Source organism: Astyanax mexicanus, chromosome 15, assembly GCF_023375975.1.
Source record: "Astyanax mexicanus isolate ESR-SI-001 chromosome 15, AstMex3_surface, whole genome shotgun sequence".
Taxonomy (NCBI): Eukaryota; Metazoa; Chordata; class Actinopteri; order Characiformes; family Acestrorhamphidae; genus Astyanax; species Astyanax mexicanus.
In genome coordinates, this window is record NC_064422.1 from 30,131,412 (window position 1) to 30,149,575 (window position 18,164).

Sequence of the window (18,164 nt, forward strand, 5' to 3'; positions counted from 1 at the left end):
GGGATTATAAAGCTTGCCATCAGCAGCCAGAGTCAGAGAGAGCACCATTGGTCTTGCTCTCTATGGAGGGGGGTAGATGGCACTCTTTGTCCCATCCATAGACTGTGTATAGCTGGACAGAGCATCGTCTCTCAAAAGTAAAGCCACCACAGGTCGGGCGCCCCCTGCTGTTCAGTTGCAGAAAGCAGTGTAACCCCACCCATCACCATAGGTTTCAATGGCAAAACAGACAACTTTCAATCATTATTTAAATGCAACAGCTAGTGTAACCTCTGCTTATATTGTTACATTTTTATATCCCTACAGAATTTGTATTTTAACACGTTATTCAGCTCTATTCAAAAAGGTGTGGTTATTGTAAAAGTGTTGGTTTGTGCTGGTTTACACCTAGCCGGGGTGGGACCAAAGACTGTATGGGTGGCTTTTTAACAGTCTTTGGTCCCATCACTCCCAATATGATGTTGGTCAGCACAGGCTTCTTTTAACTCATGTATCATAACTGGGGTACAGCGCTTTCCTCCAAGCTAGTTGATCACTATCCAGTGATACTACATCAGCAGCAGTTTGAAAAGAGATGGTGGCTGGCTTCACATGTATCATAGGAGGCATGTTCTAGCCATGTTTAGTAATAGAAAAGAATAATTGGCCTTCCAAATGTAGGAGAAAAGGGGGTAAAGTAACAAATACATTATTTTAAAAATATCATATATACACATATGACTAATAATACAGCTCTACCACCATGAATACTGTATGTTATAATTCTATATTTAATTATATTTAGCAGGACTCCCATCCAGATCTAGTTTTAGTGAATGGAAGTACATTTCAATCTTTTGTTTAAATGTTGTGAACATTTTGTCTATTTTAAGAGATTTGCTCCAGGGATTTTTCCATTCAGCCACTCCAGGCCAATTCTGTATCATGTTCTCCCTGTATCCTGTAACCTTTAGTTTAGGTTGTTTACTGCAAGAGACTGTGAACTTAGCCTCACTGGGCAGATGGCCAGCATGCAACACGTACGCCATCAATGAGCTCAGTTATCCAAATAAGGACGTAACAATTAAGCTGCACTTGACACATTGAAGCACGGTGTGTATAAGCTTATGAGACCATGGCTCGTTTTTTTTTTAATACTGAATTTTCGGTACTTTTATATACCTGAATGTTTAAATAACAATTAAAAGTATAATTATTTTTATTGCATTCTACGAAATGACACAAAGAAAAAATTATATTTAATGAAATGTCATGTTTATTTCCATTATATGCACATCCATTACATATACAATGGAAAATATGGAAAGATTTTATTCCCAAAATATTAACTCTCTTTCAGTCATTAAGGAGTTAAAAGTTTAGTAAAAAAAAAAAAAAAAATCTAAAACACACATCAAATCCAAATACACACACAAAATATGGTCCTTAAAGGCTTGCAAGGTATATGTTGAACAGTACATTCAGTGTATGTGGTTCTTTTCTGAAATAAGAGGCACAGAATTTAAACAATGGAAACAAAATCCATGTTATTTCAATGGATTTAATACATAAATTGAATCATTGCAAGCTGAACAATAAAAGGCTGCTGAAAGCTTACGAAACCTTAAGGCCTTCTAACACCCATCCAAACGCTTGAGAAAAAGGCTAAAGATGGGCGTGCTGCATATTTACATTCTTGCTGAGCAAGAACATTATACAGAATATGGAAGAATAAACTCACAAGCAAGAAACAGCGGTTTTGAAAAAGATCAAACTGTAAATGCCTGAAGTGTTTTCAGTCATGAAAGTAATGAGGTTATGGATAATGAATTACCACATTCAAATCCCCTTCAACAGAGCAATACGCCAGGGATGGCCTGGCTGACTTGGCAACAACGTGTAGTGGAACACCACTCCTGATACACAGTATTACACTGAGGGTTGTTCCAGACACAATATCATTTTCACTCAATACTTCTTACTTATCTGATTTTTCAGTATGAGAACACTGTCAACGCCAATGCCCTTGTATAGGACAACATAACACCATCACCTCACATGAACCCAAGGAGGGTGCTCTGATCTGGCCTCTGAATATGGTCCTCTTTTCTTCTAAGCACTGGTTATAGATAGCTGATCTATTTGTGACTCCGACAGAGTGTGGAGAGGATGAAACGGATACAGTTCCCTTGAACATGACTAGAACGTGACCTAAAACCAAGGTTAATAGCGTCTTAACACACATGGACCAACATCGATTTTGCTTCATATAGTCGTACACATACACAGTCTTTCACAGCTTCTACTGTGAATGATGAAACCTCCTTGTTCCATGTAGGAGTAACTTTAACTGGAACTCTCCTACAAGACAGAAATGCTACTCTGGAAGGTCGGGAGATCCTCACCAACCCAGGAGCTTAGAATCCAAGATGGCTGTACAGCACGTCAACTAATATATGTAAATGTAGTAGTATTGTACAGAATATTAGCACTTCTATCTACTATTGCATTAATAAATCAGTGGTACACACAGCACTCCCCAACTGTCCACTGTCTACATAATAATGTGTCCAATGCTAACAATGATAATTTGCTAGCTAATTTTTTTCATGCTTAACGCCCCTGTTTAACTCTGACATTCGACATCCAAGGTAAATCAAATTCTGGATTATTAAACAATAGCTTAATCTGACCACCCAATTTCAATCACTAAAAAAAGTGATCTAGCTATGTTGCTTCATCCAAAAACAGCACGTTTTGAGCTTTTTCCCAACCGAAGGTGAATCATTTGACACTAATTGCTTAGTCAACATTATTAATTACTAACAACAACAACAAAAGCAATGTTTGCTTTATCTTAACCTGCTGGAACTACTTTTCATGGAGGAAGAATTTAGTAAAATTGAAAAACACACATTTAAACTAGCATTTGCATCGTCTATTGCAAAACTTAGCTGTGAACTCCTTACAAATGACCAAATCACAGCTATGATGCTGCCACAATCTGCTATTACACGTGCCCTCTCCCTTTCTCTCTCTTGTATTCTTCTGGTGGGCTTTTCTTCATATAAATCTCCGATTCTATCTTTGCGTCCCTTTCTTTCCATACTGTCGCAAAGCTGATTTGCACATGGACCTCCTATAATAATACTGACTCTGGTTCCTGCCCTTAAGGGCCCGCTGCTCTCCATCTGCTGTCTAACAAAGTTAGCAGCTCAGTCAGGCTCTTCCTCACACTAACCTCTGCACATCTGGCCCTTTCGTAACGCACTACCGGAGCTTAAAGAGCTTCAAGTGGTCACATTTGGCTTTCTCACACTCCTGAATGCTTGGTCTACAGGTAACACTGTGATACTGAAGGTAGTTTCCTCAATTCTCAAACCAAAACAAAACCTAAAAAAAAAAAGTAAAGGAAAAACTTCATGAGTTGATTATGGTGTGGAGGAAAAAAAGCCATTGCATGCGATAACTAGAGCTACAAGGCTTCACAGTGAGCGTCCGGCTTCACAAGAGCACTGCGTAACTCTCACTGGTCCCAGTGCCAGAGTGCCAGCTCCAGGACTTCTATTCTTCTTAGTTCATCCAGAAGGCTCCAGGCTGCTGATGGCTCTTCACTTGGCCAGTCGGAACACAGCCAGGTCGAGCGGCTCTTTGCTGGGCACGCACCAGTCGTCAGCCCCCTGGCTCACGGTGTAGTTCCGCAGGGCAGTCTTGTTGTACACTGGGAGTCTCTCTACTGAGTCGGTGGATAACGCCTGAGGAAAAAAAAACAACCCCAAGTTATTCATGCAAGGCACAAAAGCAAGCCAACACATTCATAAAAGACTAAGGTTTATGTAATTGCTCTGGTACAATAAGGTAAGAGCACAGCTCTGGTAAGTGATTAACATTTCTTTCTATTCTTTTCTTAGGCCTCCATTCAGATGTTATTTTGCTCTGAGGCTCAGTGAAGTAGCGAATTCTCATATTGCAGTCAATACCACATTTGTGTTTGACAAAATAGAAGAAAAATATATGTTATTATAAGTTAAATTTCATTAAAAAAGTAGTGCTGTGTCTTGTTTTATAAAAAGACTTTTGACGTGTCCATACATTTCTTTACATTAGAACAAAAGGAAAATAAACAAACAATCAAATTCAACACAGAATGAATGTAAAATGATCAGAAATGCGAACCGCATAACTGACTAATAAATAATTAGGGCTGGGGCAACTCTGCATAACGCGTGCTGACATTTCCAAGATGGCCATGAACACAGAAAACAAGGGCTGTGTCCTGAACCACACACTACCACAATAAATGTTGTGTGCACTATTTTTAGAAGTTCATTCATTAAGGTAGTAAGTAAAGTAAAATATTTTGTGTGATTTAGAACACAGGCTTGGATTTCACTGGAGATCAAGCTGTGGCATGTTTAAAAAACCAACCAATCCCACAGTCCCATTTCCACAAGCCTGATTGCCAAGTATAGACAATAGAATGTTAAACAGTATGCAGTAGGCATGGAAACCAGCGAGCTGGCTATTTTTCTGCTGAACAGGTAATCACTGAGCTTCAATAAGGTTGTTAACCATAGCTAGTAATTTACCACCACCACTAGCATAGTAGAGATGGGCATTTTGGACACCGAAGCGTATTTATTCATTGATCAGCCACAGAGTAAGACTTGTGGTTTCTATCTGGCAACCCTAGTAAGCATGATGTCTGGGAAGGAGCGTGTGGGGCAGAAAAATCTATCAATTGTATGGAAGTTAGACTCCTGTAGCCATTTCACACATATGCTTGCATTTACTGCTAATTGTTCCTTTAAAGTCAAAACACTAAGTAAAGCTGCTTTAAGATTTTAGGAGTTATTCTAATCTATGTATTTGAGTTGTTCTAATACACAGTGTTTAAGTAACTAAGGTACATCAAAGCTTATATTATTTTTGTTAAGCCTATAAATCAGTTTTATAAGCCTCAGTTTTATTCATTTAAAACAACTCAAAGCTCAGAGAAGGAATGCATACCTTTAAATGAATGACAGCATCTGTACCATAGCCTTCCATAGAGTAGAGCTGGAGGTCTCCCTGGAAATACTTTGCATAGAGGCGAGAGATAGGCAGCCCGTAACCAAAGCCAGCCTGTTGACAAAACAGGAGAGGCTTTCAATTTTCAAATGACACATGAAAAGCACTGAGAGGTCATAAACAGAATCATTTATCACTGCGATTTTCCTCCTTGCTGCTTAGACAGCTGCAGCCTGAGCGCTGGGTTTATATGACAGGGTGGAGTTTATGTGTGTCAAGTGGAAAGAAAAACGCAAGAAAAATGTTCACGTCAAGCATCTGAACTGAAACACGTCTCAATGTCTCACCAGAGGTGCTCCGTGATTGTCGCCAAGCTGAGGAGTCGGGGCTGTGGAGTACATGTAGCTGAAAAGATTCTCCATCTTTCTGAAAGGCACGCCACCGCCTCTGTCACTCATCTACAGAGACACAGACAAAGAAAGACACAAAAGCTCCAGTCAAAATGGGGAGAGAAACGCAAGGGAAAAAAAACATTGATTGAAGGCACAGATCAGAGCCCTCTGTTACTGGGGTAACAGGCAGTCAGTCAGCAGGTAGGCGTCAAAATGTTCTCTGGCCTCCTCTGGCCAAAGGGTTGAACTGGTTACATTAGACAAGGCTGTGAGTCTGTGTACTATTAAGGTAACCAACAAAACAAGGCCGTAACCATGTGTAGTTTTGTTGTGACAGAGCAGATGAGCATGTTCAAACTGTTCCAGTACCTAGAGAGCTGTTCAGGAGCGGCTCTGTTAAGAATGGGGTTTATTAGAAGAAGTTTATTAGACTCTTAAATGTCAGAGGGTGCATTAAAATGCCCATGAACGATTAGAAATCTGCACAGTTTATTTATTTTAAATCATTCTTTGAGGGATGATATAGAAGCAAGAACAAATCTTTAAATTTGACTTCATAAGAAGTTATCGATGTTTTTAAATGAGTGGCAAGTGTGAAGAACCATTAAATTGGTTTAGATTTAGAATGTTTACATTGACTGCTACAAAACTTCAACAGGTTTGTCTTACACTTCTTTCATAATGACACCGTAAATTGTTCTTCTATGGCATCTGTCAGATCACAGATTGTAACACTTTTATTTTTAAGAGTGCAGAGTTTGATACTACTGCAAAATAAAGCATTTCAGACCCTCGAAAACTTTATGAGAAGTTTTACCAACAGAGTAGTTCCACTTCCTGTATAGTGGGTTGCTACATCTAGTTCTGGACCAAACAGTGCTGTGAATGGAGATTTTTCCACTGAAAGAGATATGTAGCCATGAACTAGGCTTAATCCTTGTCTTGGAGCCCAATACATTAAAAATCTACATAGCAGAACTAGAATTTAAGAGGCTAAGGGCTTTTGCAAAAACACGAAAAAAGCATTCAAAAGACCCAATAGAAGAGATATACATCGCTTTCAATTTTTTGTAAAACTTTAAACTGAACACATTACTTTTACTGACCTTGACAGAAAGGTCCTCTCCTCCAATGGCCACCATCACTTCAATAGGTGGAAGATTGCTGCCTTCACCATGGTTTTCAATAGTTGCCCTCATTGCATTCTGAAGCAAGAAACAAAAGCACGGTCATGGCAACTCTGGGCTCCTTATGTAATAGACATTTTATTTGGGGACAGTGTAAAAAGAGCAAAAAGAGGTCAGGCTCACCTTGAATAACTCAAACAGCATATGGTAGAGGTGGGAAGGCACATAGACTATGCTAATCGGCTGGTTTCTGTTGTTAACTGTAAGACAGAAACATAAAACAATGAACACATAGTTGCATTTGCTTTGTTTTGGATACCAATGCCAGCCCTGTTCTTGCATAAGCTGGAAATCAGCAGTAATGTCAATATTGTCTCAGTCAGTCAACCATATCCACCTAGCGCTACAGCAGAGTGCTTTAGCGGAATGATTATCTGTGAATCGAGTGAGTGTGTGTGTAGACAAGCCCTAATTTAGGAAACTCTGAACTGATTGAACAATCAAATTAAAAGGTACATTGGGTAATGTAGTGCACGAGGTGCAATTATGTAAAAGTGAATTGCTGGAAGGGAAAACAGCTTAAATCTCTCACTCACTGTTGAGCTCTTGCAGCAGCAGGTCAGGAGAGCTGAGGTAGTACTGGTCACACAGCATTTTGGCACTCTCGTAGGCATCTGCATGTGGATAAGAAATTCCATGTAACATCAATTAAATGGTCAAAAACTAATATGAAGCTTACTATAATCTGCACTTAAAATTAGGCCAAAACGAGAAAACTTTTATACCGGACCTTTGACAACTTCTGTGACTTGGCAATGAGGGTCAATACTGCCAATGGTGTTTGGATGAACAGGATTTGTGGCACCATCAAAGACCAGAGCTATAAAACAAATGATAGAAGATCATTACAAATTTCAATTTAGTATTAAAAGTGTTTTAACAGTTGTATATTTACATTACAAACAATACTGCATTTTTCTACTGCATGGAAAAATAAATTAAAATCAGAAACGACAACAATATTTGTAGTTTGAATCAATATAAATCTAAAAACTATTATTTACAATGAAGTTCCTTTGTACAGTGTAGTTTAAGAGGTCAAGTTAAAGTTTGCGAATTAACATTTGCTCCTTACAACTAAAGCCTATCCACCCTTTGGTCAGTTACCGTTTGTGGATACTGGGTGTGTTCTACACCAGTCTGGTCTAAACAGGAATGTTCACTCCCTGCCACATGCTAACTGAGGTAATGTGAGCTACTTAACACTGACATTTGTCTGACCTCACTTCAAAACAGCACGGTTTGAAGATTCACTGAGAACAACACCTCACCTAGAATGACTTTAAAGCTATTAGATATCATTACATTATATTATTATATAAATAAGAAGAAAGCTAACATGTTTGGAGTATAAGAAATAACAAGTACATGCTGCCCGGATTAAACTATTAGTTTAGCTCTTCTGCTCCGACAGACTATATAACGGTCACGTCAAAAGTGTTTACTGTGCTCACAAACAGTAAAATCTTTAGAGCCTCACAGAGTCCAGATGATCTTCATTTATGGAATAAATCAAATTATGTGTTAATTCAGCACGGGGCACTAAAACACACAAAACATGTTTTTTTTTTTACTTACTGTGCTGGTTGATCAGCATGCGGATGGATATCCTGCTCATGTAAAAGCGGTCCAAGAAATACTGTATGTTCTGATTGGTGAGAGGATCTTGACCAAATACTTCTTTGTACTCGATCACACCTTGGGCCATGGTGGGAACAACATCGTTGTGTCGGTTTCTGATATTCACCAGTGTTTCAACAAAACTGGAGATGAGAAAAAGTGTAAAAGAGTATAAGATCATAACACTCAGGCTTCAAGTGCAGAATATCAGCTGGGAGTTAGGAGTTGGGGGCTGGGTGTTGGTATAATTCCAAGTTAAACACACTTACTCTGCTAGAACACTGTGATCTTCGGGACTTTTCTCCAAGAACTCGAGGAGCTCCATTAGACTCTGGACATACCTGAGAGCAGAGGGGACATGTGTTTATTCACAAGGGACAAACAGTTCTGTGGGGATCTTACTTTTGTCTGGAAAGAACTAATGACTGTGGTTGACAGCAGTTTACTCATATTACTGCTGAGACTGAGTTTCAGTTTAGTTAGGATTTGAGTGAATTTTTTTTTCTGTTAAGAATGAACTTGTTAGTGATCTTCAGGACTTTTCTCCAGGACTTCAAGGAGCACCATTAATCTCTAGGCATACCTAAGAGCAGAAGGGATGTTTTTTATTCTCAAAGGACAAACAGTTCTGTGGAGATCTATTTTTTTTTTGTATAAAAAGGAACTAAAACCTGTGGTGGACTGTGGTTTCCTTTGTTCCCAGGTCACTTTCTCATATTACTGCTGAGTCTGAATTTGAGTTTAGTTAGGATTCGGGTGTGATTTCTCCATTCTATCAATTCTTTAACACATGTGAAGCATTTATATAAATGAACTTGGAAGTGCTTTCACTACTACACCAAGAATGCAAGGGTGCACATGAGTTCACAGACAAACTAGAGCAAAGTTCACAGAGCCTGGTCTTGGAGGAGCTGCAGAGCCCAGCCCAGCAGTGCACACACACAAACTAGGGGAAAGTTCATGCACGTGACCTAGGCCAACAGTCGCGTCAGTGTTTGGGCTCATTTCAAGTAAACCAGGGGAGGGGTGAGGGATTACTACGGGTTAGATAGCTATAATGAAATCTGTGCTAATAATAGCAGGCTAGAAAACGTTTGCATTTTGCAAGAGCCAACTAGAAAACAAGGTCACAGCTGAGAGAACTTTAGGACCCCGCTCTAAATGATTTGACACAGTTACTTACCAGCTCTGCACCATCTGAACAGAGGGGGTTGTCCTCAGTCTGTCGGGGAGCAAGTTGATCTCCTTCATGATGTTGGACAGACGGACAGGGAGCTCTTGCCTCAGGAAAACAAATGACGTTTTTTCACATGCATTTGTGGACCCTGGTGAAACGGAATAAAACAGTGCAGTGGCGAAAGTAAATAGTGGGGAAATTACATAAACTGATTAATGGATATTTACAGATTTCCATTATCTCAGCACTTATATATTAATTATTCGCGAAATCAATTAAATAGTTCTAGCTATTTAGCTATCTTGTGTAGTAACTAGCTTTATAACTATCAATCTATTGTCGGTGTTCTGTCGAGTTATGCTACCCATATGTGCTTCTAAATATCATTGCGCATGCGCCGACCCATATTTTTTTGTTTTTGTGTTTTCATGATAATTAATTAGCTAATTAGACAACCTGCTTTAATGTTACAAAAAACTGTAAATGGCAATAAAAATAAAAAACATAAGGTTTATAATCGCTTTAGTTATATGATTATAACTAATTTATTTACCTTATTAGCCTATCCAAATATCCTATTTATCATACCCAACTACACTTTTGCAGCTATTCTGTCGAATTGTGCTACCCTAGAATTATTTACTTTTGAGTTAAGTTAAGTTTTTAAGTTAAAAATACAATAAAAATAGAACATTAGGAACCGTATTAGAAAATACTCTCAACAAAAGCCTAGGTAGGATATATTGATAGGCTAAATCACTGTATCAGGTAAAGTTTTAAAAAATAAGGTCATATACGTGATTAGAAACAGTTTTTTTTTTTTCAAATATATGTTTAAATATATCTAAAATGTTATTTTTAACGGCTGTTTACAGTGTTTTTTTAAACATACAAGCAGGTTGTTTAATGCTACCAACAAAAACTTATTTACTTAATTATCATGACAAACATGATCGGCGCATGCGCACTGTCATCAAGAAGCGCATATCGATGGGAAGCAAAACTTGTCAGAACACCCCGTATTCAGCACTTTACCGAGTCTCGAGTATGTGGGGCTATACCAGCATGATGCAACACTGAATGAGAATGAGTATGGATAATGATCCCTGTTAGATTGCTAATGCACTAGCTAGTTAGCTATCTACAGTAGCTGCAGCCCTGAAGGTATTTGACGTTGGTTAACTATGATATGATAGAAATAATAATACATAAACGTAAATAGCTCATGCATGATATTCAGTCAGTTAGCTAGCTAGCATTTAAAACAGTACCCCTGCAGCCTTAAAAGACACACAGCTGCTGGTAAATGCTACAGAACACGTAGCTTGTGCTAATTTGCATTCACATAAACATCAGTGCACACACAGTTAAGTCTCTCTGAACTAAATAAGCTTGCAAGACATATTAAAATATAAGCTCACTCACCGAAATCCAGAAACTGCTTCATAGACAGAGGAGAAGGTGAGAATTTGGAGAAGTGCTCGATGTGTTTAGGCACGTTGGCCAAAGCAGAACTCTTCATAATAAAGCGAACGAACTTCATTCTGAATCTCTGAATCGTGAGACTGAAATCAAATACTGAATGAAAGGCTCGGTAAAGGCTTGGTTGCCTCTCAGCAACTGCAGCAGTATCTATAGGACAGAATGTTCATGCACACTTTGGGGGCTGGAAAAAGGCACGCGCCCCCGCCCTGCGACCAATGGGAGTGCTTGTTTTGAAGTTCAACTCCAGCTCTGTCCAATAGGACGCGGAGCCTGCAGCCCACCTCATACATATTCACGAGAGCGCGGCAGTAAACAGCAGCAGGCGCGAGCTGTACATCGCTGTGCTTTGTGTCCTCCACGCCCCGCACGTCCATACAGCCAGCTGTTATGCAACAGGGATGTTTATGAAGACGGAGAGTGCTGTGAGCGGGGCGGAACTGTACTCATGTTCATGTTCATGTTCATGAAAAGCCAGGCTGCCTTTCCTAGAAGTTCCCAGGAAAAGCCTGAAGAGGCGAGCTCGACCAAATCAGTGTATACTCTCATGGGAACAGTTTTGTGACGTTCAAGAGAAATACAGTTATTATCCCATATACTTTAAGAAAAGTTTAATTCAAGAAATACAAGTTGTCATTGCTTAAAACGTGTATTGTGACTTGAGTTGTAGTGAAACATGATAACCAGTACAAACTTTTGTTTAATACACTAACGTTACCTCCATTCACTCCCAGCATTCCAAAATACAGCACGTTTAGCCGAAGCTCATAACAGGCTTACCCTACTGTAGCTATATTTAAAAGGTAAAAATAAATAAATTAATTTAAAAAACTACCATATTAGAAAAAAGCTCCCGGCAAAAATGTAGTTAGGTAGGATATTTGTATAGGCTAAATCACGGTATTAGGTAAAGTTATTGTCATATAGCTAGGTGATTAAAACCTTATTTTTTAGATACAGCTCTGAAAAAAAAAACAAGAGACCACTTAATAATAATCAGTTTCTTTGATTTTTACCAAATTGAAAACCTCTGAAATATAATCAAGAGCAGGATGGATGGTCACAAGCCATCAAACCAAGCTGAAGTGCTTGAATTCTTGCACCAGGAGTGCCATAAAGTCCAAAAGCAGTGTAAGACTGGTGGAGGAGAACATGCCAAGATGCATTCAAAACCAGGGTTACTCCATCAAATATTGATTTCTGAACTCTTAAAACTTTAGGAATATAAACTTTTTTTTTTCATTATTTGAGGTCTACAAGCTCTGCGTCTTTTTTGTTACTTTAGCCATTTCTAATTTTCTGCAAATAAATGCTCTAAATAACAATATTTTTATTTGGAATTTGGGAGAAATGTTGTCTGTAGTTTATAAAATAAAAAACAATGTTCATTTTACTCAAACACATACCTTTAAATAGCAAAATCAGAGAAACTGATTCAGAAACTGAAGTGGTCTCTTAATTTTTTTTCAGAGCTGTATAGCGCTTACAATGCTAGGTCAGGGCATAGCGCTGCCCATGCAAAGAAATGGCCATTTTTACACCATATACAAGCTGAAAGTAGCTCCACACTTTATTGGTGGAATTTCGATGGCACTGACATTTAAAACAAGGCACTGCAAACTTTGACAGTGCACAGTAAGTAGGGGTGGGCGATATGGCCCTAAAATAATATCCCAATATTTCATAGTATTTTTTGCAATAACGATACTCTTGGCGATATAACAAAATGCTGAATTAAAAAAAAATCTTTCATTAATACACTACTGCAGCAAAATAAAAATTACTATTTATTTTAGCATACAATATGATATGGCACACCCCTAACTGAGATATTAAAAAATACAAAATAATTATCAGATTTGTAACAGAAGTCTATGATCTAGAATGTCATGATACTAATAATGAACTCCAAATATCTCCATCTATTCAGGACTGAAGTAAATTAAAAGATACTGTAGTAGATATATAATGAGAAATGAGTGTGAAGTTTTCTTTTGCTAAAAACAGCAAAAAAATTTAGACTTAAAGTTGACTTATCGTGAGTTATTTTCAAGATGAAAGTGCAAGGCAGAACTACCTGAAGGTACTGTGTGTATAAACAGTGTGTTTTTAATAAACTGCTTGTACGTGTTCGAAGTTCTTGGTGCCTCATTTTAAATGTCAGGGCCCTGGGAAATTCTACCAGTGAAGTGTGGACAGCTACTTTCAGCTTGTTTATGGTGTAAAAATAGACATTTCTTTCCATGTGATATGTTAATGTTTCTGAATGACTAATGTTTGTCTGGGTATTTTCTCATTTTTTCCGCTCTTTACAGGCTGGGACAAACTAAAGATCTTTAAGATAAGAAGAAGAAACATTGAAACTGTTTAACTCTAATTAAACATCAAATGCTTACAATAAGTTAAGTAGTACTTATTGTAAGCATTTGATAAGCAAAACCTACTTACCATTCAAAATAAAAGGAAAAGAATATATAAAATTAAAATGAAAAAAGAAAAATGAGTGTGGTAAAACCTTAAATGAATTTAAAAATTAGCATTGTACTGATGAAACTGGTGCAGAGTACATTTTTTAAAGATAGTCTGATATTTCATAAACTCAAATATTTAAATTTAACCTGTTGATCTAACTCTGGATTAAATAGTCTAATTCAATGGTTCTTATAGATTTTAGACCATGTACCACCCATACTCAAATTAAAAACTCATAGTACTATCTAAAAGTCATCCGCAGGAACATATGCAAGCAAAATAGGGGTGAATGATATGGACAAATAATGCAATGTTTAATAACCCTTTAGAATATCATGATGTCAATGTGAACCCCAACAGATTAATGCTACAAATTCCAATAGAAACACAGCAAAATGACTTTTATTTTGAAGATCTCGTGATATTTGGAAAAATTATGCTTATTTTAGAGATAATGTTTTTATGCGACAGGGACAATATGTTATTGTCGCCAATAAAACCAGGCAAATTCTAAAAACCCAGGTATTTGGACATCCCCTGGTACCCACATGCATTTGCTTGTATAATCTCTTGTTTTTAATACATTAAATACATGTATTTGGTGGTGTACCACCATGGTGTGCTTTATGTACCACCTGTGGTTCACGTACCCCAGCTTGAGAACCGCTGATCTAATTGGACCAACTTAATATTTTATGCTGGTTCTCCAACTGGATGAAAATGCTGCTCAACTAGTTAATTAGTTCTTTTAACTTTACAGAACTAAAGTAAAGCACACATGTTATACATTACAACACTTATACAGAACAGAATTTATTCAGCTTTTTTTCTGCCTTCAATAATTCAGCCATTAATCTAAACCCTTTTTTTAAAGAAAACATAAAAAAATATGAACGACTGAAACCAAATTCTGACTGTAGATTACCTGAGGCTGCTGGCCTGTATCTGCGTGACTGTATGCACTGCCGCTGCTCAATTTGCTGATCTGATAATTACATGAATGAGTAGGCGTATATGTAGGTGTAGATACGTGGTAGAAATGAGTTTTTGTACAGCTCCAGTGCTACAGAAAAGCAGTCTAAGAGAGAATAATCTTACTCAGGTTCACCTGAAATAAAAATATACTTTAAATTATAAACTAAAATAAAAAGAACAGGCTGAAGTATTTTTCATCATATAAATATGACTGTAAAACCTTTGCTTGGTGTGAAAGATTGCTTTGAGTTTAGCTTTAGTTCTGTAATCTGAGAGAAATGTAAACCTTCATAAAAAACTTTTAATTGTTAAATGTAATGAAGTGCAAAGAGAACATCTAACTGTTATACTTTCACTCCCCACCTCGCTCTGTAATATATCAAGTGTTTCTGCTTCCTTTTATTCCATTTCCACAAAATGTTTCTAAACTATAATGGATAAATAAGAAACCATCACAAAGCTAAACTGCCATAAACAGTTCCTTTGTCTTCATAATTCTGTTTGTTCACTAGTGTTTTTTACAAACCACTAAGTCCTTCTCAGAACTGGTATATTTATACTAAGAATAAATTATACATAGCTGGACTCTATTAGCTAATAAAGTGACTTTTGATTATGCTAAATTTTATTTAGGGATTTCGGAGTAAAGGGGGTTGAATACTTTACAGATTTTTATTTGATTAAAATTTAAAAAATCATGGATCATTTCCTTTCCTCTTTACAATTATGTGCTATTTTGTGTTGGTCTATCACTTAAAATCTCAATAAAATACACTTAAGTTTGAGGTTTTAAGGTGACAAAATGTGAAATATTTTAAGGGGTATGAATACTTTTGCAAGCCATTGTATTGTCAAAAACCCAAATAATGTTTTCTCTCTCTATTTAAAGGTATATGTTTTGTCCCAGTTCTACCCCAGTAAAATTTTGTAAACTTGACCATCTTGACCACAACTATAGGCTAAATAAAAAAAGTTTAATAATTGAAAAATAGCAAATGTACTATATAAACATCAGTGTAATGTTTGGACACGCCTTAATTTCAGTGTGTAGTGTTGATACGAGAGCAGTAAATAATTACGGTAACAGTGAACCTGCCTCTAATGCTCTTGAAACAAACTTGAAACTCAACTTTTGTCACTGTCTTGGCCTTTTTAAGGACGATGGAAACTTTTAATTATGCATAATTCGGTGGCCACCCTTTTCTCTGTTTTGAATAGTGAATTACTGTGAAGGACAAAGTGTTCCATTCAAGTGTGATGAACTAAATCCATGCTTACATAACCAAAGCAGCCTCAATGAGGGGCTGGGCACTATGCATGGTTCACACTCTCCATCCAATCAGCAATCACTCAGGCATGACAGGTACCTAAGGTTCACCTTCAGCTTAGTTCTTACTGGCACTTCAGTGTTTCATGAAGAAAAACAGCAGAACTCAATCAGGCTCAATCAGCAGTGAAATTAGTTACTGTACATGTTTGATAACCATGTCAGATCTCGGCTCCTACTGTTCTTAGATGTGCTGCCAGTATCCTGGGATAAGCTGGGTGACGCAGTTAATCTGTTATTCAATAGGCACTGTTTATGCAGGGTGCTGATCCGTTGAAAAATGATGGTCTGTGTGTATTGATGTGCATCATATCTCAAACTGTGTGTGTCAATGTGAATGTGTCATCCCTCTACACCTTAAAATCAATAGTATGAACAGCTCAAGTGGCATAAAATGATCAAATACTCACACATCCACTACAAAACTCAGCAACCCTATATGAATTATGTATAAATATGCTGCATATTATTTCTGTGAAGCAGTTTTTTATGAGTAAACACCACACTGACAGTGGCAACAGTGGCAAGAAAAAAAGTCCCTTACACTGAGAGAAAGAAAACTTGGGTGGAACCAAGACATAGTAAGAGGAACCCATCCTCCTCTGGTCGACTCGAACAGCACAAACATGTAACGAAACAAAAGATTCAGATTGGTTGATCCAAAAGGAAATTTGAAAGTTTAAAAGAAAAGATTATATCTGACCATAATTATTTAATTTGACTCCAAACCTGGATACACAGAGGACACTATTAACATCACAACATTATGAATAGCTGATTTTTGTGGATTTTCAGTATTTTTCAATATTGCAATGTACATGTATATTCCAGAACAACAAACTATCATATATTACAATATAATGTCTAATTGTGTTGATTGTGTGTCCATAACCATCCCACACATTTTCCTTTTAGATGATAGGTCTAGTGATGCTGGGCATTGCATAACATTTGTGTTTTTAAGGCAAGCTCTTGAGAGCCCATTGGTCACACAGGATGCTTTATGGTAATTCCACCAGAAAGGTTCTGGCACTTGCAGTTGTGGCCTGCAACATATGTTCTTTTAATCACACTATTAATTATATTATTATATGAATTTGTGTCTAAAATTAAAAAATATATAAATGTAAAATATGTGTTGGTTATTTTCCTGCTGTACTAAAACTACAATGAATCATGAAGTCCAATACCTTGATTTTTGATACCCATTACACCCCTTCTAATCATAATCACCTCTAGTGCTTACCGAGACCAACTCCCCTCTGAGTAATCATGATTACGTAAGAAATTTATGGAGGAGAAATTAAGCTCTAAATAATTTAGCTCTGGTCATTTATAACAAATTACATTATATCTCATTCACTGTAATTAAAATGCAAACAGAACTCCAGGACATGCATGGTCATCTCTGTCTTTGTTGTAAGGGTCAGAGAGATAACAGCTGCGTACCAGTACATTTCCCCAACCAAACACACATTCCTGCCCTCAGGCTACCTTACATCTCTATCCTACAAAGTACTGGCCTGCTATGCCAGTCTGAAAGCATTCATACTGGGATTTAGCGATTGTGTAGCCATTAAATCAGTGGAACAGGAAAAAAAGACGGCAAAGCCAGTTCAGTGGAAATTTCCTTTATGTTCAGACTCAGGCCACTGATGTCCTACTTTGTGCTCTTGGCAAATGGAACAGCACCTCTAATGTTATACTCATTAAAACCAGTCTCTCTCTCTCTCTCTCTCTCTCTCTCTCTCTCTCTCATTAACTACAGTATTTTCTTTTTTTTCCTTATCCAGTGAACTCTAAAAATCAAGATGTCAGAAAGGGTTGTTTGGAGCATTTGCCACTATAGAACCATTTTGGTTCTCTAATGTAGTGTTTTTTTAACTCAAGATCTATACTGGCCTATTGCCATACGGATACAGGTGTTCTCTGCCCCAACAGTCTGGTTTGAAACACAAAACTAAATGAACCACTGTCTGCCTCCAATCTTGTCTCTAAATTTGCTATTTATAGGTATATGTTTGAGTAAAACTAACACTGTTGTTTTATTATAAAAACCACATACAACATTTCTCCCAAATTCCAAATAAAAATATTGTCATTTAGAGCATTTATTTTGCAGAAAATGAGAAATGGCTGAAATAACAAAAAAAGATGCTGAGCTTTCAGGCCTTAAATAATGCAAAACAAAAAAGTTAATATTCATGAAACTTTAAGAGTTTAGAAATTAATATTTGGTTGAATAACCCTGTTTTGTAATCACACATTTTATGCATCTTGATATGTTCTCCTCCACCAGTCTTACACACTGCTTTTGGATAACTTTATGCCACTCCTGGTGCAAATTTCAAGCAGTTCAGCTTGGTTTGATGGCTTGTGATCATCCATATTCCTCCTGATCACATTCTAGAGGTTTTCAATTTGGTAAAATCAAGTAAAAACATCATCATTAAGTGGTCTCTTATTGTTTTCCAGAGCTGCATACACTCTAAAAAACAGAGGTACGATATGAGTACTTTTTTGTACTCGAAGGTACACTCTTT

General features: G+C 37.3%; 1 protein-coding gene across 1 annotated transcript; it reads right to left on the bottom strand.

Moving 5' to 3' along the window:
• Positions 1-1,232: 1,232 nt before the first annotated feature.
• pdk2a (pyruvate dehydrogenase kinase 2a) lies at positions 1,233-11,019 on the bottom strand. Its single transcript, XM_007259172.4, has 11 exons — positions 10,791-11,019; positions 9,372-9,513; positions 8,458-8,529; positions 8,147-8,331; positions 7,299-7,388; positions 7,105-7,182; positions 6,692-6,768; positions 6,488-6,586; positions 5,337-5,447; positions 4,990-5,103; positions 1,233-3,734 (listed from the first exon to the last, which is right to left on the bottom strand). The coding sequence occupies exons 1-11, from the start codon at positions 10,906-10,908 to the stop codon at positions 3,591-3,593; spliced, it is 1,230 nt and encodes a 409-aa protein (XP_007259234.1). The 5' UTR covers positions 10,909-11,019; the 3' UTR covers positions 1,233-3,590.
• Positions 11,020-18,164: the final 7,145 nt, after the last annotated feature.